Genomic DNA, 25,864 nt, shown 5'->3' with positions numbered 1-25,864 from the left:
AGGTGAGAGGAGGAGGAACCAGCAAAAGATACAGTAAAGGAGCGGTCGGAGAGATAGGAGGAGAACCATGAGAGAACGGTGTCCTTGAGGCCAATGGAACGGAGCATAGTGAGGAGGAGCTGATGATCCACAGTGTCGAATGCTGCAGAGAGATCCAAGAGAATTAGCATGGAGTAATGACCATTTGATTTAGCTGTTAGTAGATCATTAGAGACTTTAGTGAGGGCAGTTTCAGTGGAGTGTAAAGAGCGGAAACCGGATTGGAGAGGGTCGAGAAGAGAGTTATCAAAGAGATAGCGGATAAGATGGGAGTGGACCAGGCGTTCCATGAGTTTAGAGATGAAGGGAAGATTAGAGACAGGTCTATAGTTAGCGGCACAGTTTTGGTCGAGGGATGGTTTTTTAAGTAGTGGATGTATGATGACATGCTTAAATGAGGAGGGAAAAATACCAGAAGAGAGAGAGAGGTTAAATATTTTAGTTAGGTGAGGGGTGACAGCAGGGGAAAGGGACTGGAGGAGATTTGACGGAAATGGGTCACTGGTGCAAGTGGTTGGGCGAGAAGATACAAGGAGCCTGCTTACTTCTTCTTCTGTGACTGGTTCAAAATCAGAGAGTGAGCTAGATGCAGTATGCATAAAATTGTTTTCATTGCATAAAAGCGTCAAAACATAAAAAAAAGACATAAATGAGGTACCGCTGTAATCGTACTGACCCGAAGAATAAAACCGCTTTATCAATTTTACCACATGCGGAACGGTGTAAACGTACCCTCCAAAAGAAATTCATGAAATGCTGTTTTTTTGTTCATTCTGCGTCCTAAAAATCGGAATAAAAAGCAATCAAAAAAGGTCACGTGCCCGAAAATGGTACCAATAAAAATGTCAACTCATCCCGCAAAAAATAAGACCTCACATGACCTGGTGGGTCAAAATATGTAAAAATTATAGCTCTCAAAATGTGGTGATGCAAAGATTATTTTTACAATAAAAAGCGTCTTTTAGCGTATGACAGTTGCCAAACATAAAAACCCGCCATAAATAGTAAATCAAACCCTTCTTTATCACCCCCTTAGTTAGGGAAAAATAGTAAAATGAAAAAAAAAATGTATTTATTTCCATTTTCCCGTTAGGGCTAAGGCTAGAGTTAGGTCTAGGGTTATGGCTAGGGTTATGGCTGAGATTAGGGTTAGGGGTGTGTTGGTGTTAGGGTTGGACTTAGAATTGGGGGGTTTCCACTGTTTAGGCACACCAGGTGCTCTAGAAACGCAACATGGCGTCTGATCTCAATTCCAGCCAATTCTGCGTTGAAAAAGTCAAACGGTGCTCCTTCCCTTCCAAGCTTTTCCATGCGCCCAAACAGTGGTTTACCCCCACATATGGAGTATCAGCCTATTCAGGACAAATTGCACAACAACTTTTTGCCTCCAATTTGGGGCAAAAATATCATTTTTGTGGAAAAAAAATTTGGGGGTTCAAAGTGCTCACCACACATCAAGATAAGTTCCTTGGGGAGTCCATTCCATCAAAGTCTGCATTCCAAAGCGTCACTACTTCTCTTCTGAGCCTACTTCTCCCAAATATGGGATATCAGCGTACTCAGGACAAGCTGGACAACTTTTGGGGTCCAATTTCTCCTCTTTCCCTTGGGAAAATAAAAAAATTGGGGACTAAAAAATCATGTTTGTAGAAAAAATATGATTTTTTTATTTTCACTCCCGGGCGTTATAAACTGTGAAGCACTTGGGGGTTTAAAATGCTCACCACACATCTAGATAAGTTCCTTGGGGGTCTAGTTTCCAAAATGGGGTCATTTGTGGGGGGTCTCCACTGTTTAAGCACATCAGTGGCTTTCCAAATGCGGCATGGCGTCCGATTTCAATTCCAGCCAAAAAAGTCAAATGGCACTGCTTCCCTTCCGAGCTCTGCCATGCGCCCAATTAGTGGTTTACCCACACATGTGGGGTATCAGCGTACTCAGGACAAATTGCACAATAACTTTTATGGTCCTGTTACCCTTGGGAAAATAAAAATTGGGGGTGAAAAGATCATTTTTGTGAAAAAAATATGATTTTTTAATTTTACGGCTGTACATTATAAACTTCTGTGAAGCCCTTGGGGGTTCAAAGTTCTCAATACACATCTAGATAAGTTCCTTGGTGGGTCTAGTTTCCAAAATGGTGTCATTTGTGGAGGGTTTCCACTGTTTAGGCACATCAGGGGCTCTAGAAACGCAACATGGCGTCTGATCTCAATTCCAGCCAATTCTGCGTTGAAAAAGTCAAACGGTGCTCCTTCCCTTCTGAGCTCTGCCATGCGCCGAAACAGTGGTTTCCCCCACATATCAGGTATCAGCGAACTCAGGACAAATTGCACAATAACTTTTGCAGTCCAATTTCTCCTGTTACCCTTGGTAAAATAAAAAAATTGAACCTGAATTAATTTTTTTGTGAAAAAAAAGCTAAATGTTCATTTTTTTTATTAAACATTCAAAAAATTCCTGTGAAGCACCTGAAGGGTTAATAAACTTCTTGAATGTGGTTTTGAGCACCTTGAGGGGTGCAGTTTTTAGAATGGTGTCACTTTGGGGTATTTTCTATCATATAGACCCCTCAAAGTGACTTCAAATGTGATGTGGTCCCTAAAAATAAAATGGTGTTGCAAAAATGAGAAATCGCTGTTCAACTTTTAACCCTTATAACTTCCTAACAAAAAAAAAATTTGGTTCACAAATTGTGCTGATGTAAAGTAAACATGTGGGAAATGTTATTTATTAAGTTTTTTGTGTGCCATATCTCTGAGATTTAAGGGCATAAAAATTCAAAGTTGGAAAATTGCGAAATTTTCAAAATTTTAGCCAAATTTCAATTTTTTTCCACAAATAAGCACAAGTTACAGTGGGGAAAAAAAGTATTTAGTCAGTCAGCAATAGTGCAAGTTCCACCACTTAAAAAGATGAGAGGCGTCTGTAATTTACACCATAGGTAGACCTCAACTATGGGAGACAAACTGAGAAAAAAAAATCCAGAAAATCACATTGTCTGTTTTTTTTTCATTTTATTTGCATATTATGGTGGAAAATAAGTATTTGGTCAGAAACAAAATTTCATCTCAATACTTTGTGATATATCCTTTGTTGGCAATGACAGAGGTCAAACGTTTTCTGTAAGTCTTCACAAGGTTGCCACACACTGTTGTTGGTATGTTGGCCCATTCCTCCATGCAGATCTCCTCTAGAGCAGTGATGTTTTTGGCTTTTCGCTTGGCAACACGGACTTTCAACTCCCTCCAAAGGTTTTCTATAGGGTTGAGATCTGGAGACTGGCTAGGCCACTCCAGGACCTTGAAATGCTTCTTACGAAGCCACTCCTTCGTTGCCCTGGCGGTGTGCTTTGGATCATTGTCATGTTGAAAGACCCAGCCACGTTTCATCTTCAATGCCCTTGCTGATGGAAGGAGGTTTGCACTCAAAATCTCACGATACATGGCCCCATTCATTCTTTCATGTACCCGGATCAGTCGTCCTGGCCCCTTTGCAGAGAAACAGCCCCAAAGCATGATGTTTCCACCACCATGCTTTACAGTAGGTATGGTGTTTGATGGATGCAACTCAGTATTCTTTTTCCTCCAAACACGACAAGTTGTGTTTCTACCAAACAGTTCCAGTTTGGTTTCATCAGACCATAGGACATTCTCCCAAAACTCCTCTGGATCATCCAAATGCTCTCTAGCAAACTTCAGACAGGCCCGGACATGTACAGGCTTAAGCAGTGGGACACGTCTGGCACTGCAGGATCTGAGTCCATGGTGGCGTAGTGTGTTACTTATGGTAGGCCTTGATACATTGGTCCCAGCTCTCTGCAGTTCATTCACTAGGTCCCCCCGCGTGGTTCTGGGATTTTTGCTCACCGTTCTTGTGATCATTCTGACCCCACGGGGTGGGATTTTGCGTGGAGCACCAGATCGAGGGAGATTATCAGTGGTCTTGTATGTCTTCCATTTTCTAATTATTGCTCCCACAGTTGATTTCTTCACTCCAAGCTGGTTGGCTATTGCAGATTCAGTCTTCCCAGCCTGGTGCAGGGCTACAATTTTGTTTCTGGTGTCCTTTGACAGCTCTTTGGTCTTCACCATAGTGGAGTTTGGAGTCAGACTGTTTGAGGGTGTGCACAGGTGTCTTTTTATACTGATAACAAGTTTAAACAGGTGCCATTACTACAGGTAATGAGTGGAGGAAAGAGGAGACTCTTAAAGAAGAAGTTACAGGTCTGTGAGAGCCAGAAATCTTCATTGCTTGTTTCTGACCAAATACTTATTTTCCACCATAATATGCAAATAAAATGAAAAAAAAAACAGACAATGTGATTTTCTGGATTTTTTTTTCTCAGTTTGTCTCCCATAGTTGAGGTCTACCTATGATGTAAATTACAGACGCCTCTCATCTTTTTAAGTGGTGGAACTTGCACTATTGCTGACTGACTAAATACTTTTTTTCCCCACTGTATATGAATGAAATTTTACCACTAACATGAAGTACAATATGTCACGAGAAAACAGTGTCAGAATCACTGGAATCCATGGAAGCGTTCCAGAGTTATTACTTCACAAAGAGACAGTGGTCAGAATTGTAAAAATTGGCCCGGTCATGAACGTGCAAACCACCCTTGGGGGTAAAGGGGTTAAAATGGAATCTGTGAAGTCAGCAATAAAATTACTCTTCAAAGGTTGCTTCATGGTAGTGTTGGACCTAAAGGACGCTTACAACCACATACCGATACATGCAGATCACCAGCAGTTTCTTAGGGTGGCAGTGTCACTAGAAGGTGTGTTAAAACATTTTCTTTTTTTTTTTTAATCAGATAAATTTTTATTAACGAAATTCAAACAGAGAACAAAGTCCATTGAGATTCTGATTTGGCTTTTATCCTAAGGCTATGTGCACACGGTGCGGATTCTGCTGCGGATCCGTGCGTTTCAGGCTCTGCGAGTCTGCAGCAGTTTCTACTGCGTTGTACAGAACCATTGTTTTCAATGGTAAGCTGAAAAACGCTGTGCACATGCTGCGGATTTTTCAGCGCGGATTTGCTGTGGGTTCAAATCCGCAGAATGTTGTTTGTGCGGATTCCGCTGTGGTTTCACACCTTCTCCATTGTAGAGGTGTGAAACCGCAGGGCTAAACCGCAGGCTAATCCGCAGGTAAACTGCAGGACTTTTGACCTGAGATTTTACCTGCGGATTTTTAGAAATCCGCAGGACCAAAATCTACGTGTGCACATAGCCTAAGTGATATTACAAGACTTTTCAAACGGTTGATTGTGACTTGTAGGATCGCTACTACCAACAGGTGGCACTATAGAGTTCAAGTTCTCTTTCTCTCTGAAGAGGCAATTTGCATATTAAATTTCCCAGAGGAGCATTGCACAGCGAATAAGCCTCCTTACCTTGACAAGCCAGAGCTGGTATGTCACTCTCCACAAGGAGAAACCGTACCCCTTAGACCTCAGTCCAGAGCCTCTCACCTAGCCAAATCAGTTCTCATACTTTGCACTGACGAGGGCCAATAGCCCGAAACACCGTGTCTGCAAATTGAGATTCTGATTTGGCTTTTAGCCTAAGTCATATTACAAAACTCGTTAAAGGGTTGATTGTAACCTGTAGGATCGCTTCTGCCAACAGGTGGCACTATAGAGTTCAAGTCCTCTTTCTCTCTGAAGAGGCAATTTGCAGAACAAAGTCCCAGACATTACAATGTCCAACAAGGTCACATATTTTCAATTACAGCGCATCCCCTCCCCCACTCCCTTATAGAAAAAACAGCAACATATACTCAGAAGTACGTCCTCCTTTCGGGATCATCGTCTCTCCACCCACGGTGACCACAATGAATTGAACATTTTTTCCCTTTTTCTTTTGGCATAAATACCTTTTTCCATATTTACAATAAAGTCTGATTGTCTAATAAATTCTTGTATCGGCGGTTCATCATTTATCCAGTGCCTGGCTATTAATTTACGTGCAATGTATAGCAAACTAGCTATCGCCAATTTGAACTGATTTTGAATCTGAATCTCCTCCACATAACCCAAAATACAAACCACAGGATCCCTCTCAATTCTACAGTCATACACTCCCTCTATAGTGTTAATAACCGCTGTCCAGTATGAGTCCAGTCAGGAGCACTGCCACAACATGTGTAAGATCCCGGCCCCATCAGCCTGACAACGAGGGCATCCAGAAGTCTGTCTCAGTCCTGCCATAAATAATCTCTCAGGTGTCCTATATACTCTATGGAGCACATATATTTGTGAGAGTCTACCTGGCTCACTCAGTGACAATTGGGGTATAGATTCCATAATCGCCTCCCCCTTATCCTCTTCTATCGGCCCCAATTCGTCATACCACTTCTCTTTAGCCTTAATTGGGTAATTAGTTAAAAAGGTGTGCATTAAGTCCTTTAAAAGATGCAGGATAGGAAAAAAGTGGTCAGACAATCCGTGCTGCGAATCACTGATTGCGGATTGCCGGACGACTTTTTTCCTATCCTGCATCTTCTACATCGGTCCCTCGTGGATCTGTGGTTTCTGCAGCAGCGAATCCTTCATGCTTATTACAAGCTCCATCTGGTGAGTGTATTATTTTTAAATTGATATACCTACACTGGATAATGCACTATTGCGCTATTTCTCTTCAATACAGTCCTTTATAAATACCTGACATAACTCCTTTTGTTCCCCCATCACTACACACAGTCCACTAATATGTCTTTTTGGACCCTCATAGAAACCTTCTTACTCTGCGCTATGTAAGTGTGACAGAGCTGTCTATACTGGAACCCACAGATCTCATAACTCATATTCCTCCTGTAGTTTCTCAAAAGTCAATAGTCCTTGTGAGTCCTGTACTTGGGCCATGTACTGAATTCCTTTCCTCGTCTAGTTTTTAAATTCCCCCATTTTGTCAAACTCCGGCAGTTTTTCATTTTGCCATATAGGGGAATAATTTGTCAGAGCCTCCACTCCCCTAATCTCCTCCCACACCTTGTGTACCAGGTCCAGAGTGGGGCATGACAGTCCCAGTTCCCTAAAACTACCTGCCTCCAGTCCTTGAACCAATGAGTCTCTACCCAGCACCTGAGTCAATATCCGCCAACTCGAACCCCTGCCCTCCGTCTCTCTCCATCCTCTCAGCTGTTGGCCCTGAGCTGCTAGATAATAAATCCACGGGCTCGGGAGTGCCAGCCCCCCTCATCTTTGGACCACTGTAATATTTCCAATCTAATCCTCGGTTGTTTTTTCCCCCACACAAGATCCCTAAATATAGAATTGATTTTACGAAACCACCGCTTAGGTAACCAAATGGGGGCATTGTGCAGCACGTATAACACCTGGGGCTTCAGTACCATTCTAATCAGATTTGTCCTTCCTACCACTGATAGATGTAATCTGCACCACGCTCCCACTTTTCTTCTCAACTTACCCAATAGTGGGATCAGATTTAAGTCTGTATAACTCGAGAGCAGGAGCGATATTTGAATGCCCAGGTACTTGAACTGCCACGCAACCGCCAGCCTACTACCATCCCTCTCTATCCTAAGATCTTCACCACTACCGTCCACAGCTAGAATATTGGATTTCTCCCAATTGATTTCCAGGCCCAACATAGCCCCAAATCTCCCAATGATGCTCATCACACCCCGCAAGGATTCATCAGGGTTTTCCAGGAAAAGCAACGCATCATCTGCATATAAAGCTATTTTTTCCTCTATAGGTCCATATTTAAACCCCCTGACCGAGGCTGCCTTTCTAATTGTCTGTGCCAGGGGCTCCACCGCCAACGCAAAAAGCAGCGGAGACAGCGGACACCCCTTTCTGGTCCCCCTATGAAGAGTGAATTGTCTGGATGTCTGCCCGTTAACCCTGACCCTAGCAGTTGGGGATGTGTACAACAGCCGTATCCATGATATGAAGGTTGATCCAAGTCCCAAGCAATCCCAACACCTTCCAAAGATAACTCCATTCGATACTGTCAAATGCTTTATGCGCATCCAACGATACTACTACTCTACGACCACCCGTTATCCAACGGCAGCTGCAGGTTAAGGTAGAGTCTACATATGTTTATCGCTGTAGACCTATTCAACATAAATCCAGATTGTACAGAGTGGACAAGGTCTTGCACTACACTCTTTAATCGGTTGGCCAGAATTTTTACATCCGCTGTCAGCAACAAAATGGGTCTGTAGGACTCTGCGAACTTCAGGTCTCTACCTTCCTTAGGAATGACCACTACCACAGCCTCCCTCATGGACAATGGCAGTGCACCACACTCCAAAGCCTCCTCGAAGACCGCCTTAAGTCTAGGTGCTATCATCTCAACCAACTGTTTCTAGATTTCACCCGGAAGTCCATCCGCCCCCGGAGCCCTATAATTTGTCATAGACATTATAGCTGTTTCAACCTCCTCTTGTGTTACAGGCTTTTCCAATCTCTTCTTGTCACTCTCTATAATACTAGGGAGTCCCGCCACCCCAAGAAACCCTTCCATCTCTGCAGATGAGGCTCTTGACTTAGAAGTATATAGCTGCTCCTAAAACCGGGAAAAAACTTCCAGTATATTCTCTGTATCCACCACCTCCATCCCCTCATCCGTCTTCAGCTTGTATACAAATGAGGATTCCCTCTGCTGCCACCACTACTGATAGCAAATGCCCCACCCTTTCTCCCTCATCATAGAATTGTGCCTTCTAAAAAGCTCTTTTCCTCTCTACTCTCTTTATATATAGTTCGTTGACTCCCTTCTGAGCTTCCTTGAGCCCATTATGACTCTCCACTGATGGGTTCACTATCAGTTCCCTTTCCGCCCATTCTAAAGCTTCAATCACTGACCTGTCTTCCAATGTAATTTTAGCCTCAAATCTAGAAATTTCTTGAAACAGAAGACCCCTCAAATATGCTTTCATGGCATCCCACACCACTCACCTGTCAGCACTACCTTCATTAATCTGCCAAAATTCATCTAATTCCCCCTTTATTGCTTCCATATTAATATGTTCCAGCCATAGTGGATCGAGCCTCCTCCCACTCCTCTTTCTAGACCTCCCCCCCATCTTTTTAATAAGCAACTCCAGAGGCTTATAGTCCGAGATGACTCTCGGAAGATATTCCACTCCACAAATCGATTGTGTCAACAATTCATTACCTAGCGCCAGATCAATTCGCGAGAGACATCCATAAGTAGCAGAATAGCAGGAGTAACACACCACATCCTCATTTCTCACCCTCCACAGATCTATCATTCCAAGCTCTTTCACATAGTTACTAAATGATGTCAGTTTTCGGTCGCCTTTTCCTATTCCCTGTTTATGTCTGTCCCATCCCTTATCCATTACATTATTAAAATCACCAATAATTAACAATGGTAATCCCGCACCCCTTTTGTACAACTCTATCACCTCCTGGATCTTCTTCCCCGAGTACGGAGGTGGTATGTACATGGCCACTATACATAGCAATTGTTCATAAATTTTACAAATTAAAAAAACGTATTGGCCTTCAATATCGACATGGCTTTCAATTTCCTCAATGGGTGTGGACGCTCCCACCATCAACGAGACCCCCCTAGCGTATGAGGAGTGATATCCCTTCCCGATCCATCTTCTCTTCAATATCTCCACTTTCTCCTTAATCAAATGTGTCTCTTGAAGGCATATCACATCCGCCCCCCTTCCTAATATACTTCATAATCTCCGCTCTTCGTGTTCCATCAGACAATCCCCTCACATTCCAATTAATAATTTTAATCTTATCACCCACCATATTCTCCTATATGTATACATTCCCTATCCCATAGAGGACAGTACATCTCCCAAGAACCCCTAGAACCAACCCATAGCCTGAAGGGCCTCCCCCCTTCCCCTCTCACTCCCCACTGTTGATGACCATAGCAAACCATTACCAAAGACTCCTAATGTGTTTCTCCCCGCTAAACCAGAGACTGGGTAACTCTATACCTAGCAAACTCACAAACGTTATCTCGAAAATTTAAATTACTTTCAATCCCTCCATTTCTCCTCCGCTTACATGTGCTATCATCTCCATTAACCATGATAACTAGAACGCAGGATCAAAAAGTCTCTATATAATAGCACCATCCATCTTTGCTCTTTCACAAGTATACGACCCATCAGGTCTCTCAGCGCGTCTTCTCACTTCTCCCTTCCTTTACCAGCTCTGATCCTTTTCTCGTTGAAGTCCAGCCACTTAGTTGCCTTCTCCGGAGTTGGAAAGAAATGAACAGATCCCAGAGCCACAACCCTGTGCTTAGCAGGATACAAAATAGAGTATGCCAGTTCCATATCTCTCATCCTTTTCTTCACCCCACCATACCGCATTCTTTGCTTCTGAACCTCAGCCGAGTAGTCGGGGTATATGGACACTGTCTGGCCGTTAATACTCATATCCTCAGCCATTTTTGCCTTCCGTAGAATAATGCCTCTATCTCTGTAATTAAGGATCCTGGCCAGGATGGTACGTGGGGAGGAACGCAGAGGGGAGGCCTCATGGGGACTCGATGTGCTCTCTCCACTGCAAACAGCTTGGTCAGATAGTTAGCGCCCATTTTATTGCGTAGCCAGTCCTCAACAAATGCTTTAGGATCAGTCCCTTCTGCCTTTTCAGGGATGCCCACCAACCGCACATTATTCCACCTGGAGCCATTTTCTAAATCATCATTTTTATCAGTCAGAATGGCACACCGCTGCAGGCATTGAGTGTGAGACTTCTGCAGCTTAGAAAGTTGGTCCTCCCGTGTGCTCACTCTTTCTTCCATCACCCCCACTCTGGTATCAGCCTTGTGAATGGCTGCCTTCATATTGATCATTTCCTCCTTTATACCGTTTACTCTCTTTGTAAGGGTAGTTAGTGCAGTTTTGCGAAACTTAACCAGATCATATATGTCTCTCATTGTGGGCTCCCCTACTACAGGCTCCTCAGAAGTCTCTTGCATCATGCTTCCTGCTCCTGCCTTCTCTCCTCTACCTCTGGCCCCTCCTGTGTTGCACAATCCTCCAGATCTTCTCCATCCATCTTCTCCCCAGCCCCCTCCTCACCTCTTTCAGCCATCTCCTGTGTTGCGCCATCCACCCATGCAAATCTTTCAAGTTTAGCAGCAATTTCCAGCCTCTTTTTGTATGCTGCATTAGCTGCATCCGATTTCTTTACTGCCTCCACACTGTTGGCACCATCATGCTCCTGGCTCCCTGCTCCTGCACCTGCATCCTTCTGCCTTCTTCTCACCATAGCCACAGTCCTCAGTCACACCAGACGTCAGGGCTGGTTCCTGCAATCTTCTTCCACCGGTATAGGGCAGTACCAGTACTCTGGAGGCACTTTTAATTGGATAAATTCAGGATTACAGCAGAGGAGTCCTGAAAGCAGTCTGGTCGCATGGAGTGCTAGGCCACACCCCAATCGTGGTAAAACATTTCCAGTTTAGAGCCCTCCTGTTTGGTAAAGACCCAAGGAGCAATGGCCAGACCAAAGTGATCGCAAAAGTCATGGCACATCTCTATGAGCAGGATATCTTAGTAGTCCCCTATCTAGATGACTTTTTGATTGTAGGCAATTGAAATCCACACTGCACTACTCAAGTAAGGTGATGTCCATTCTAGATCAGCTCGGGTGGCTGGTGAATGTTAAAAAATCATGTTTACAGCTCCTACAGGTGCAGGAGTTCCTGGGTCTTGTGCTGGACTCTGAAGTCCAGGAATGTCGTTTACCATGGTCTAAAATAAGCGGTATTCGACGTCAGATTCAGAAGGCAGTAAACAATCCATCTATGTCTCATAGGGGGGGGCGATGTCTCTTCTAGGCTCACTCACGTCATGCATTCTGGCGGTTCACTCGGCCCAGTTCTATACTAGGGTCCTTCAGTGGAATGTATTGCGTAATGATCGTCAGCTAGGAGGGTGCCTGGATCTAAAATTCTCTCTGTCCCCCTCTATAATACTGTCCCTGCATTGGTGGTTAAATTTATCAAACCTAACCAAAGCGGTTCCCTGGGTTAACCATATCTCCCGGATTATTACCACTGACGCTAGCCCCAGGGGTTGGGTGGCACATATGGGGGAGGTATGGGTCCAAGGGACCTGGACAGGTGCGAGCAGGCCAGTTCCTCTAACTGGAGAGAATTATTAGCGGTGGCGTTAGCAATAAGTTGGCTCCTTATGTTCTTGCAGGGTCAACATGTCAGAGTGCTGTCCGACAATCAAGTAACTGTGGCCTATATCAACCACCAGGGGGAACCTGGTCCAGATCTTTGATGGAGGTGATGGATCATATTTTTCATATGGCCGAAACACTTCTACTGTCATTAACTTCCCTGCACATAAAAGGAAAGGAGAACATCAAAACCAATTTCCTAAGCCGCCACCAGCTCACACAGGGAAAATGGGTATTGAATCAGAGTATTTTCAACCAGATTGTGCAGATGTGGGGGTGTCCAGATGTGGATCATTTCGCTAACAGAGAGAATAGGAAAGTGCGTCTGATCTGTTCCTTAAACCCCAGAGGAAGTTCTCAGGTGGTGGATGCTCTCCTAATCCCGTGAGAATTCAAACTAGCATGCGCATTTCCTCCAAGAGCCCTGATCCCATTGGTACTAAGGAAGATCCGGGAAGACGGGTTACATGTTATTCCGCTAGCCCCATTTTGGCCCAAGAGACCGTGGTTTTCCTCGCTGAGAAGGATGTCCATCTCCGACCCCTGGGTCCCCCCAGCACTCAGGGACCTCCTCTCCTAGGGTCTGGTCTTTCATCTACGAGTTTCCAACTTGCATCTAATGGCGTGGAATTTGAGAGGGCATTGATATCAAGGAGAGGATTTTCACACAACTTTGTGTACACTTTACTTAAAAGCAGAAAAGCATCCACAACGAAAATATATGCCAGAACTTGGAACAAGTTTCTATCAGTTTGAAGGGTGGAGGTTGGAGGAAAGGTTAAGATCTGTTAATTGCTCCCTGCTGTAAACAGTCCTCCAGCCCCCTCCTCCTCCTCCCTCTCTCACTCACCTGGCAACATTTCATGGACATTTGCATGGTATAAGTTGAACAGAGCAGGTCAGATTAGACCTTGGTCAGATTTGACATCATTTGAAGTGACATCTTTAAAGTGATACATCAGAAATATACCAGAAATAGTCCAGAAATCGGTCAGAAGGTAAGAATAATCACCATTTGCTTATTTTACTTGCCTTTCTTTTCATACCCTGCTATTTAACCATGCTTACATTTGCCCTCACTGTTTTTGCTCCACTAATCTTCACTCTCCTCCGCCATCCTCAAACCCCTGCACTAGGGTGACCGGATCTCATATGGGGGGGAAAAAATGTCAGAATCTTGTTCGTCTGGACCCCACAAAACGATTCCCCTTTCCAGATATTGAGAGAGCCAAAATTTGAGCTCGATCAAACGACGTTAACCCGTGCCGCTCGTCGCTCAAAGTTTGAAAAAATCCAAATTGAGGTATTTTAAGATTTAGGTATTTTGCATAGTCTGTTAGACTATAAAGAATGTGACAACAGCATTGCAGAAATAGCCCTGACCAAATTTTCGAACCATTTGTGGTATTTGAATGCAGAGTTGGTGGGATTATCGTTTTTTGATCCCACCATTACAGACAATGAAAAGTTGTTAATGGCTAATAAATTGCTCAGTAGCACAGATGAACCATCAGAGCACGCTAACCTACATGAGTTGATAATTTTACATAGTTATCTAATCTATTCTAGAGCTTTTGTTAAAGTAGTTTTTGAAACGTCAGAATATAATGCTCGGCATTTGCTTACAACTTGCAGGACATATTGCTTTTGTTCTTCATCTTTTGTCAGAAGGTCGTTAAAGTCGGTTACTTCCTACCTCTTTTAATTTTTCTTTCCTAACTTTTGGATTTACAACCCTAGCGTGCTCTGATGGTTCATCTGTGCTACTGAGCAATTTATTAGCCATTAACAACTTTTCATTGTCTGTAATGGTGGGATCAAAAAACGATAATCCCACCAACTCTGCATTCAAATACCACAAATGGTTCGAAAATTTGGTCAGGGCTATTTCTGCAATGTTGTTGTCACATTCTTTATAGTCTAACAGACTATGCAAAATACCTAAATCTTAAAATACCTCAATTTGGATTTTTTCAAACTTTGAGCGACGAGCGGCACAGGTTAACGTCGTTTGATCGAGCTCAAATTTTGGCTATCTCAATATCTGGAAAGGGGAATCGTTTTGTGGGGTCCAGACGGACAAAATTCCGACATCGATTTTTTGCGGTCACCCTACCCTGCACCCTCAAACCAAATAACTATCTCCCTCTCTCTCTTCCCCCCCACTTCTCTTCATTGGCAGACCTGCTCCTTAACCTCAGACCTATCCTACTAAAATACAATAAAAGTCGGTCACTCTCTTTCACCCACCTGCTTTCCCTTTCTCTGCTTCTTCTCATTGCTGGCGACATATCCCCCAATCCTGCCCCCCCCCGCCTCATACATCCCACTAATCCTCACCCCTATCTTTCTCACACTAAGAGAAACTACCGCAATCCCTCACACTTAAAACCTGTGCCACTGACCCCCTCCCTCCCGCACCCTCTTTCTGGAGCACTTTCGAATGCTCGCACTGTCTGCAACAAGCTCCACGTGATCCACAACCTCTTTACCTCCCGCAACCTTTCCTTCCTGGCCCTCACTGAGACCTCGCTAACACCCCCTGACACGGCCTCCCCGGCCGCACTGAGTTATGGCGGCCTCCACTTTACCCATACTCCTCACCCTGGCAACAGACATGGTGGAGGATTGGGTTTCCTCCGTTCTAAAAACTGCTCCTTCAACCCTATCCAACCCCCACCCTCCTTTATCCTCCCTTCTTTTGAGGGTCACTCTGTCTGTATCTACTCTCCCTCTAATCTCCAAATGGCTGTCATATACCAACCACCGGGCTCAGCCACTGCCTTCATCGACCAATTCTCCACCTGGCGCCTCCACTTTCTCTCTGCTGACATCCCCATCATAATCATGGGGGACTTCAACACCCCCATTGACAGCCAGCCAGCAGCCTGCAAACTGCTGTCACTTACCTCATCCTTTGGACTTACTCAGTGGTCCTCCACAGCCACTCACACAGATGGACATTAGACCTCATCTTCACCCGCCTCTGTTCCCTACCCAATCTCACAACCTCTCCCTTCCCCCTGACCACCACCTACTCACCTTCTCATCCTTCTAACCTGCCCCCCATGTCCCGCCACTAGCACATCCTCGCAGAAACCTTGCACACCTAGACACTCACAGACTCTCAGACTCTCTTCTACCTCTGTCCTCCATATCTTCACTCCACAACACGGACAGTGCCACCGTTTTCTACAACACCACCCTCACATCAGCCATAGACTCAGTCGCCCCTCTCATGCATGGCAAAGTGCGACAAACCAATAGGCAACCCTGGCACAGCAACCTTACCAAAAAACTACGACAAGCATCCAGGGTCTTGGAGCGGCATTGGAAGAGAACACGCCTGCCAGACGACTTCACTGCTTTCAAACAAGCTACACTTGCTTCAAATCAGCCCTCACCTCTGCTAAACAGACCTATTTCACAAGCCTTGTATCTTCATTATCCCACAACCCAAAACAACTGTTCAGCACATTTAACTCTCTCCTACGCCCACCACTGCCACCTCCAACTCCACTCATCTCTGCTGAGGACTTTGCCACCTACTTCAAAAACAAGATCGACCAAACAAGGCAAACCTTTACTGTTCCACCACCCCAACAACTCCACATACCAGACCTCTCCCCTTCCCTAATAACCTCCCTCTCCAACATCACTGAAGGAGAGCTTACTCCTCTTCTTTCCAAATCACGCCTCACCACCTGTGCACTTGACCCCATCCCTTCCCACCTGCTCCCCAACCTCACTAACATGATCATTCCAGCCCTAACCCATCTCTTCAACCTATCCCTATCTTCTAGTATCTTACCCTCTGCCTTCAAACATGCCACCATAACACCTATCCTCAAAAAATCAAACCTTGACCCAACTGCTATGCCCAGCTATCGCCCCATATCACTGCACCCGTTTGCTTCCAAACTCCATGAACAGCAAGTCCATGCTCAACTTTCCTCCCATCTCTCAACTAACTCCCTCCTTGACATCCTCCAATCTGGCTTCCGCCCCCACCATTCCACTGAAATTGCCCTGACCAAAATTACTAATGACTTACAGCCAAAGCTAACAGACAGTTCTCCATCCTCCTCCTTCTCGACCTGTCCTCTGCCTTCGACACAGTCGACCACTGCCTACTGCTACAAATTCTTTCTTCCCTTGGCATCAAAGACCTTGCCCTGTCCTGGATTGCCTCATACCTTTCTGACCGCACATTCAGCGTTTCCCACTCCCACACTACCTCCTCAACCCACCCTCTATCTGTTGGAGTCCCCCAAGGCTCTGTCCTGGGGCTCCTACTTTTTTACATCTATACTCTTGGCCTAGGACAACTCATAAAGTCCCATGGCTTCCAGTACCACCTGTATGCAGACGACACTCAGATCTACCTCTTTGGCCCAGATGTCACCTCTCTGCTGTCCAGAATCACGGAGTGTCTATCAGCTATATCCTCCTTTTTCACCTCTCGCTTCCTAAAACTCAATGTAGACAAAACTGAACTCATTATGTTTCCTCCATCTCACGTATCTTCCCTACCCGATCTATCTATTATGGTAAATGGCATCACGCTCTCTCCCGCACCTGAAATCCGCTGTCTCGGGGTAACTCTCGACTCTGCCCTGTCCTTCAAACCACACGTCCAAACTCTTGCCACCTCCTGTTGCCTCCAACTCAAAAATATTTCCAGAATCCGTCCCTTCCTCAGCCCTCAATCTACTAAAACTCTTCTACATGCCCTCATCTCCCGCCTTGACTACTGCAACACTCTCCTCTATGGCCTCCCTGCTAACTTTCTTGCACCACTCCAGTCTGTCCTCAACTCTGCTGCCCGACTAATCCACCTCTCTCCTCGCTACTCCCCTGTCTCTCCCCTCTGCAAATCCCTCCACTGGCTCTCAAGTCACCAACGCATCCAGTTCAAACTACTAACACTGACCTACAAAGCCATCCACAACCTATCCCCTCCCTATATCTCTGAACTAATCTCCCAATATCTTCCCTCACGTAATCTTCGATCCTCCCAAGACCTCCTACACTCCACTCCACTCCCAAGACCTCCACACTTATTCATTCCTCACACAACCGCCTCCAAGATTTCTCCCGAATATCCCCTATCCTCTGGAATTCCATGCCTCAACACGTCCGATTATCCACCACCCTCGGATCCTTCAAATGGAACCTGAAAACCCATCTTTTCAGGAAAGCTTACAGCCTGCAATAACCATTCTGCTGCCTCACCACCGCCCGAGCCACCGCCTCAAAACCACCAAAGCTGCTGCACCCCCGACCTTCTGTCTCTTCCCCACTATCCCATAGAATGTAAGTCCGCAAGGACACGGTCCTCTTCCCTCTGTACCAGTCTGTCATTGTAAATTTGTTTACTGTTAATGATATCTATAACTTTGTATGTAACCCCCCGTCTCATGTACAGCACCATGGAATTAATGGCGCTATATAAATAAATAATAATAAGATAGGCCAGGTGTTGGAGTTCTTATAAAAGGGCCTATTGCTGGGTCTGGCTGCAAACACCCTTAAAGTCCAGGTTGTGGCATTGGGGGCCCTGTATAATTGTGATCTAGCAGGAAATTATTGGATATCTAGATTTATAAGGGCATCGGCTAGGTCTAGGCCTATCCTTAAGCAGAAGTTGATACCTTGGGATTTAAATTTAGTGTTATCAGCGTTGACAGAAGCTCCATTCGAGCCCATTGAGGAAGCACCAATAAAATTCTTTCCCTCAAGACAGCCCTTCTGGAGGCGCTAACATTGGCCCGTAGGGTTAGTGACATCCAAGCCCTATCCAGGCAGCCTCCTTATATCCAGTTTAGGGTACATAGTGTTACTTTAAGACCGGATCCCTCATTTACCAAAAGTAGCATTGAAGTTCAGGAGACAGACTTCAGGAGACAGTTCTTCCTTCCTTCCGCCAATCCCAGGAATCAGAGAGAGAGAAAGCTCCATTCATTAGATGTTAGGAGGTGTCTGCTTAGTTATATTACGAGCACTGACCCTTGAAAAAAAGAGAATTCCCTATTTATTTATTTTCAGGGAGTTAGGAAGGGACTGAGAGTCTCCAAGAGCACCTTAGCTAGGTAGATCAGGGAGGCAATTTCTTTGGCCTATACAGCAAGTGATGTTGCAGTGCCGGAGGGTCAGAGAGCTCACTCCACACGAGCCGTGGCAACTTCCTGGGCTGAGAGATCTGAGGTGTCGATTGAGGAGATATGTAAGGCGGCTACATGGTCTTCTCCCTCCACGTTTTTCAAACATTATAGACTGGATATGGGTGCCTCCTCCGATCTCACATTTTGGAGAAGGGTGCTTCATGCTGTAGTCCCTCCCTAATTTCCTCTCTGTAATTCTCTCGTTGGTGCTGTCATTGGAGACAGAATAAATGCTTAGTTACTTACCGGTAACGGTGTTTCTCGTAGCCCATGACATCACCCTTATATTCCCTTCCTTCACGTGTGGGTGAGCACTTCTTGTTGCCTTAGCATAGTCACATGTGGATAGTTATTTGGGTTTGGAAGAAAATGTACATATATTGCTCCTAACCTGGGAGGTCCTCTCATGCTCTGTAATCCAACTGATGCGGGAGAGAGGTGCCGCCCTTTTATGTTTGTAGGTTTCCTGTCCCTGAAGGGCAGCTCCCCTCTCTCTCGTTGATGCTGTCATGGGCTCCAAAAAACACCGTTACCGGTAAGTAAGCATTTTAAAACAGCAAGATAAAGCCGACAACTGGGGGTTGCAGCCTTCAGCTGTCAGCTTTACATGCACTAGTTTTCAAAGAATAAAGTGGAACCCACGCCTTTTTATTTATTGCACAGGCGTCCGATGAGGAGAGTAGTCTCAGCATCAGATGCCTGTGCTGCAGTGAGAGCAGTAGTAGGATGACGAGAGTAGTACTCTCATCAGAAGACACCTGTGACCGGCAGTAACCTTTTTACCGCTGATCAGAGCTGCTGACATTCTCACGACAGCGCGAGAACCACAGCGCTCTGGCTGGAGGTAACGAACTTACCGACGTTCAGAGCCCACCAGTGTTTCTCACGCTGTCACACAGATGACAGTGTAGGAAACATCCAATGTTCAATCTGCCGAACCTGGACTGGAGAAGTCAGCGTTCGGGGTCCGTGCACACACACTGTGTTTAGTACGGACCCAGAACTTTACTGTTTGAGTTTGCCCATCATTATTATTATTATTATTTATATAGCACCATTAATTCCATGGTGCTGTATGTGAGACGGGGTTACATCAAAATAAAAATATCACTTACAGTAAACAAACTACAGTAACAGACTGATACAGAGGGTAGAGGTCCCTGCCCTTGCGGGCTAACATTCTACAGGATTATGGGGAAGGAGACAGTAGGTCGGGGGTTGCAGTAGCTCAGATGGTGTTGAGGTGGCCGTGTGGTCATTACAGGTTGTAAGCCTTTTTAAAAATATGGGTTTTCAGGTTACGTTTGAAGTATCCAAATGTGGTGGATAACTGGACGTGTTGGGGCACAGAATTCCAGAGGATAGGGGATATTCGGGAGAAGTCTTGGAGGTGATTGGGTGGGGAGCAAATAAGCGTGGAGAAGAGAAGGAGGTCTTGGGAGGAACAAAAATTACGTGAGGGGAGATATTGAGAGATTAGTTCAGAAATATACGGAGGAGAAAGGTTATGGATGGTTTTGTAGGTCATTGTTAGTAGTTTAAACTTGATACTCTGGGAAATTGGGAGCTAGTGAAGGGATTTGCAAAGAGGGGAAGCAAAAGTGTAGCGAGGAGAGAGATTAATTAGTCGGGCAACAGAGTTAAGGATGGACTGGAGGGGTGTGAGAGTGTTAGAAGTTAGGCCACAGAGGAGGAAGTTGCAGTAGTTGAGGTAGGAGATGAATAGGGCATGCACAAGCATTTTGGTAGAGTGAGGGTTGAGGAAAGGACGGATTCTGGAAATATTTTTGAGCTGGAGGCGACAGGAGGTAGCGAGAGCAAGAGTCAAGGGTTACTCCAAGGCAGCAGATTACTGAGACAGGGGAAAGTGTGAATTCACTTATTGTGATAGATAGATCAGGTAGGGAAGGTATGTGAGATGCAGGAAAGATAATTAGTTGAGATTTGTCCACATTGAGTTTGAGGAAGCGAGAGGAGAAGAAGGAGGATATGGCTGATAGACACTCTGGGATTCTGGAGAGCAGAGAGGTGACATCTGGGCCAGAGAGGTAGATCTGAGTGTCATCAGCATATAGATGGTACTGGAAGCCATAGGACTTTGAGTTGTCCCAGGCCAAGGGTATAGATTGAGAAGAGAAGGGTGGGCCTAGTAGCCTTGAGGGACACCAACAGAGAGAGGGAGAGATGAAGAAGTAGTATAGGAGTAGGAAATGCTAAATGTGTGGTTGGTAAGGTATGAGGAGATCCAGGATAGGGCAAGGTCTTTGACACCAAAGGAAGAGAGGATCTGTAGTAGGAGGCAGTGGTCAACTGTGTCGAAGGCAGAGGACAAGTCTAGAAGAAGGAGTATAGGGAATTGTCTGTTAGCTTTGGCTGTAAGTAAGTCGCTTGTAAGTTTGGCCAGGGCAGTCTCAGTGGAATGGTGGGGACGGAAGCCAGATTGTAGGTTGTCGAAGAACGAGTTAGATGCAAAGTGAGAGGAAAGTTCAGCGTGGACGTGCTACTCAAGGAGTTTGGAAGCAAATGGGAGCAAAGATATGGGGCAATAGCTGGACATAGTGCTCGGGTCAAGGGATGGCTGTTTGAGGATAGGTATGATTGTGGCATGCTTGAAAGCAGAGGGGAAGATACCAGAAGTTAGTGATAGATTGAAGAGATAGGATAGGGATGGGATTGGTGTAGTGGTGAGGTTGGGGAAGAGATGGGATTGGATGGGGTCAAGTGCACAAGTGGTGAGGTGTGATGTGGAGAGAAGATGAGCAAGCTCTCCTTCAGTGATTTTGGAGAGGGAAGTTATGGGGTTAGGGCATTGGTCTGGCATACAAAGGGATTGTGTCACGGCCCCCGTCGCGCGTCCTGATACTCACCTTCCATTGCCGCAGCCTTTCTCCTCCCTCCGTCGTCGTCTGCGTCCTCCTCTGACCGGCCCGCGGCCTGTGACGTCACTGCGAGCCCTGCGCATGCTCCATAGGCCACGGCCGGCTCTCCCTGCCTTTTCTTATGCTCCGGCAGTGCCCTGACCCGGTAGCACCGCCGGACCAATGGGGGCCGGTCCTCGGGTATTTCAGGCCGCCCTCCCATAATGGAGTCGCCTGATCGTTGCTGTGCTATCGCATGCTAGGCCCCCATGCCCTTGCCTGTGCATGGTTCCAGTTCTCATACGTCCCTGTGCTTCCTTGCAGTTCTACTCCGGTCCTGTGTGTGTTCCTGCTCTGCCCTGCTTGCTCGTGTTGTGTGTGATTCCTGCAGTCCTGCCCCGGTCCTGTCTACTCGTGCCTGCTCCTGCAGTCCTACTCCGGTCCTACCTACCCGTACCTGTTCCTGCAGTCCTACTCCGGTCCTGCCTACCCGTGCCGGATTCCTGCAGTCCTACTCCGGGGGCCTGCCTACCCGTGCCTGATTCCTGCAGTCCTACTCCGGGCCTGTCTACCCGTGCCTGATTCCTGCAGTCCTACTCTGGTCCTGCCTACCCGTGCCTGATTCCTGCAGTCCTACTCCGGTCCTGTCTACCCGTGTCTTTGTCTCCTGCTGTCCTACTCCTGTCTCCACCTGAGTCCTACGCCTTCCCTGTGCTTGTGGGACCAGGTCCTCTGTCTCGCTCCAGTCCATTCCGAGCCGCCCCTCTTGGTACCGGCTGCCATGGCATCCGAACCCCGGGCCTGCTCCTAACGGTCCCTGTATAGGGGTCGGTCCCACCAGGTTCGTCCGGGGCCCCTTGTTGCCACGGTTCAGAGGGTCCACTCCTGGAAGCCCGCTTCGCCTAGCGAAACGCTATCAGATTGTGGTAGTCGGACAACAAAGAATTGCCTTGTTTGGTCTATCTTATTTTTGAAGTGCGTGGCAAAGTCCTTGGCAGAGACTTGAGAGGTCGGAGGGGGCTGTGGTGGGCGGAGGAGGGAGTTAAAATTGTTGAATAACTGTTTGGGGTTGTGGGATAAGGAAGATAAAAGGGATGTAAAGTGGGCCTGTTTAGCAGAGGTGAGAGCTGATTTGAATGCGAGTGTTGCTTGTTTGAGTGCAGTGAAATCATTAGGTATGGCATCCATTCCTAACCTGCTTGTTTTTTTTTTTTTGTTTTTTTTTGTATTTAGACAGCAAGTGCTAGGAGCATTACCTGTCCTTCAACAACTCGATGGAGAGACTGTGAAAGACACTGCACATCACAACATTGACAATGAGGAAGAGGAGGATGGAAGTGATAGTGATGACAGTGATGAGACAAGTATGCCCTTTGATGTTTCAGGTATGGTAACCTGTGTCAGGCCCATATGCAGATATTAGCAGCCCATTAACACTGCTAGTAATCGGGAGTGAGCGCACTTATGTACACTTGTTTTTCAATTGGCCTTTCTATCCAGGCTAGCACTCACCCAACGAACAAGCAAAATTAATTTTAAGCTTGCTTAAAAATCCTCCTGAGCAGCACATCGTCCTGTGTAAACAGTGCTGCCGAGAACAATGATATCCTGTACTCACAGAATGAACATTTGAATAATTGTTCTCTGCACATGGAAATGCGGTCAGCCTGTCTAAACTATTAAATGTCCGCTAATTGGCTTATCTGTAGCTTTGATCGTTTAGTGTAAATGCAGTGTAAATAGTTCATTCCATGTGATCGTTGTGCACTGTCTAAAGCTGGAGTCACACATAGTGACTTACCAGCGATCTCGACAACGATATCAACGTGTCAGGATCGCTGGTAAGTCGCTATGTGATCGCTGGTGAGCTGTCAAACTGACAGCTTCACCAGCGATTAGCACAGCGACGCCGCGCGCGCGGCATCGCTGTGTTCGTTAGCGCTGATGCCATATTCATGTCAAAAATAGAATTAAAATAAAAAATATTGTTATTCTCACCTTCCGACGTCCCGCGCAGCCTTCCCGCCTCTCTCCATGCTCCGGTCCCAGTGATCCTTTGTGAGAATTACCGCGATGATGTCCGTTCTCCCGGGATTGCGAAGTCTCAGTCATTCTTGCAAAGGATTACTGGGACCGGGAGCGTGGAAAGAGGCGGGAAGACTGCGCGGGACGCCGGAAGGTGAGAATAACAATATTTTTAATTTTTTTTATTATTTTACAGCTGATCGCTGGTCTCTCGCCTGTCACTCGCATCGATGCGTGCTGGCCAGCGGGAGATCAGCGAATAAAAAATTGTCCAGAGGTTTCTTGCAGCGATCAGCGATACCGGCAGGGGGGCGCGGTCGCTGATCGCTGTCACACACAGCGATCTCGCTGGTGAGATCGCTGTTGTGTCACAAAAGTTGTGACTCAGCAGCGATCTCGCTAGCGCGATTGCTATGTGTGACGGGGCCCTAACAGGCAATGTATCCCAGCCAGCTAATGGATGCCACAATGTAATTATGGTTAGGAGAAAAGGATATTTACATTTATACACATTCATCTGACACTTGATACTGACCCATTTTCGCTTACCGATCTCAATAATTTTTGATACACTTTTATTTTTAGGAGGTCTCTCATCTCTGAGTCAGGAGATGATACAAAGGTCCTATCAGAGAAGACACAGAGCATTGAGCGAACATGAGGAGCGCCTATCAGAGCTCAATAATACCCCACATGAGCAGCTTCTCATTTCACTGAAAAATGACACCAGCAACGTAATTCCTCAAGAATGCTCATCCATGTCTCTACAACAAACATCTTGTACACCCAAGGCACAAAATTTTATTACTTCTGAGAATATGCATCCAAATTCTGCTTTAATCAAGAAGCAACTCAAAAATCAACAGTTCAATGGCACAGACATGCCAGCTTCAAAACAAGTCCTCAAAAATCAAATCTCAGCCTCACCCTGCCAGCCTAAGCCAGTAAATTCAAGTCAAGGACTGAACAAGATGACTTCCAAAAAACTGCCTTCTTCAACCCCTGAATCAATATCAGATACTGCTTCTACAGGAAAGTCACATGGTAGAGTCACAGCTTCTCAAAAGGAGAGACAGACTACATCTGCCCCTTCCACCAAACACACTTGTCCAACACCAGTGAAGACCTCAGCTAGACATAGCTCAACCACCGTTTCTTCTAGACCTCAGAATGAGAAGCAGACAACATCTACACCAACCAGATAAACCCTGCAGTCACCGGAGAAGCTGCCGCTGTCTAAACTCAAAATCAATTCTAGTTCACAAGTAACTAGGAAAAAGACAACATGATTAATTTCATTTTCAGAGAATTTTATAATTGATGATTGTTTTAGCAACATGGATATTAAAGAGATTATCATTGTTGCTTGAAACAATATTGTCATCGTATTGTGCAGTGACCCTAATGAAGAAGGCAGCATGAGCTTCTTAATTGTTTTCCTCTTGATAAATTGCAATTTCCTTCTCCACAGAGAGCAGAAATAGGTCGGATAAGTCTGAAGGTGATGAAGTCTCTATTCCACTTAGAAGATTGCTAACCAGTGAAAGATTGTCAGCTTCCATCTTCCTTTGCTTGTCCTGTAGGCTCCGTTGTGTATTCTGCATGAAGAGAAAGGTTACATTGATGCCATCATACTTTGGTCTTTAAAGGGAACCTGTCGGATTGTACGAGCATGTCCTATCTGCAGTGAGTATAGTATTGAGCAGGAGCAGATACTTCTAAATCTTTTCCTCACAAAACTATAGTAAACATTTTATTTCATTAATTTCAGTCCCTGCTCTTTCCATGCTTAGGAGTCTACTTAGTGATTGACACTATACATGTTCATCTATACAGAGAATATTGTCAATCACTCAATAGGACCACCCATGGAACAAATAAGTCTACAAAGAGCAAGAATTTAAAGAGTAAGTGTCGTTTTAATTTTAAATTTCATAAAGCAATAGCACACATGAAAAGATATGACAAAAGTTGCTTATCAGAGAAATCTGCTCCTTTCTCTGACAAAATTGATTCATTATCAAAATTCTCAATTTTGAGGTAAAATCTGTATTCAGTGACAACATATTGTTACATTACTGAGAAGATTCCATTAGTAGAGGCTGCCAACTCCTATGTGGATAGGTGGGGGAGGAGCTCTGCCGCTAGCTCCTCCATCTACATAGAAGTAACTGCCATCTCCTCTCTCAGTAATGGGACAGTCGGTCTTCACTGAATACAGATTTCACCTCAGAATTGAGAATTTTCATAATGACTGATTAATTTTGGCAGATTTTTCTGTTAAGATAAATTACAAAGTTTCTTATTTTCATGTATACTATTGAGTTATGAAATACAAATTTAAACAAGAGTTACTCTGTAATGAATACAATAAATGGTATATTAAATATTTTCCCTCCAAACTATGAGTCACTCTTGTAGATCCTTATACCAGCATTATAATAACATGCTGCCTGCAGATCAGACATAATGTGCAAATTGACAGGTTACCATAAATGTCCACACCTACATATCCAGAATAACATACTCCTTCTAATAGTGAAACCTGGAAAGGACTACCAATATCGTACAATAACCACTATGTCGGATCTATCCTAAAA

General features: G+C 45.3%; 2 protein-coding genes across 6 annotated transcripts in view; one reads left to right on the top strand and one right to left on the bottom strand.

The window, feature by feature from the left end:
- The window catches only part of LRRC46 (leucine rich repeat containing 46), a 53,842-nt gene extending 29,203 nt beyond the window's left edge, over positions 1-24,639 (top strand). Inside the window, exons 7-8 of the mRNA XM_073572472.1 lie at positions 22,473-22,624; positions 23,850-24,639. Coding sequence (XP_073428573.1) covers positions 22,473-22,624; positions 23,850-24,469 — 772 coding nt within the window. The 3' untranslated portion in view covers positions 24,470-24,639. The remainder of the gene's footprint in view (positions 1-22,472; positions 22,625-23,849) is intronic.
- Positions 24,558-25,864, bottom strand: part of SCRN2 (secernin 2) — a 32,653-nt gene continuing 31,346 nt past the window's right edge. For all 5 annotated transcript variants that reach the window (XM_073572469.1, XM_073572470.1, XM_073572468.1 and 2 more), the window contains one exon: positions 24,558-24,862. In XM_073572469.1, coding sequence (XP_073428570.1) covers positions 24,692-24,862 — 171 coding nt within the window. In that variant the 3' untranslated portion in view covers positions 24,558-24,691. The remainder of the gene's footprint in view (positions 24,863-25,864) is intronic.

Source organism: Dendrobates tinctorius, unplaced genomic scaffold, assembly GCF_039654945.1.
Source record: "Dendrobates tinctorius isolate UK_male_01 unplaced genomic scaffold, ASM3965494v1 ptg000032l, whole genome shotgun sequence".
Classification (NCBI taxonomy): Eukaryota; Metazoa; Chordata; class Amphibia; order Anura; family Dendrobatidae; genus Dendrobates; species Dendrobates tinctorius.
This window is presented reverse-complemented; position numbering and strand designations above follow the sequence as displayed.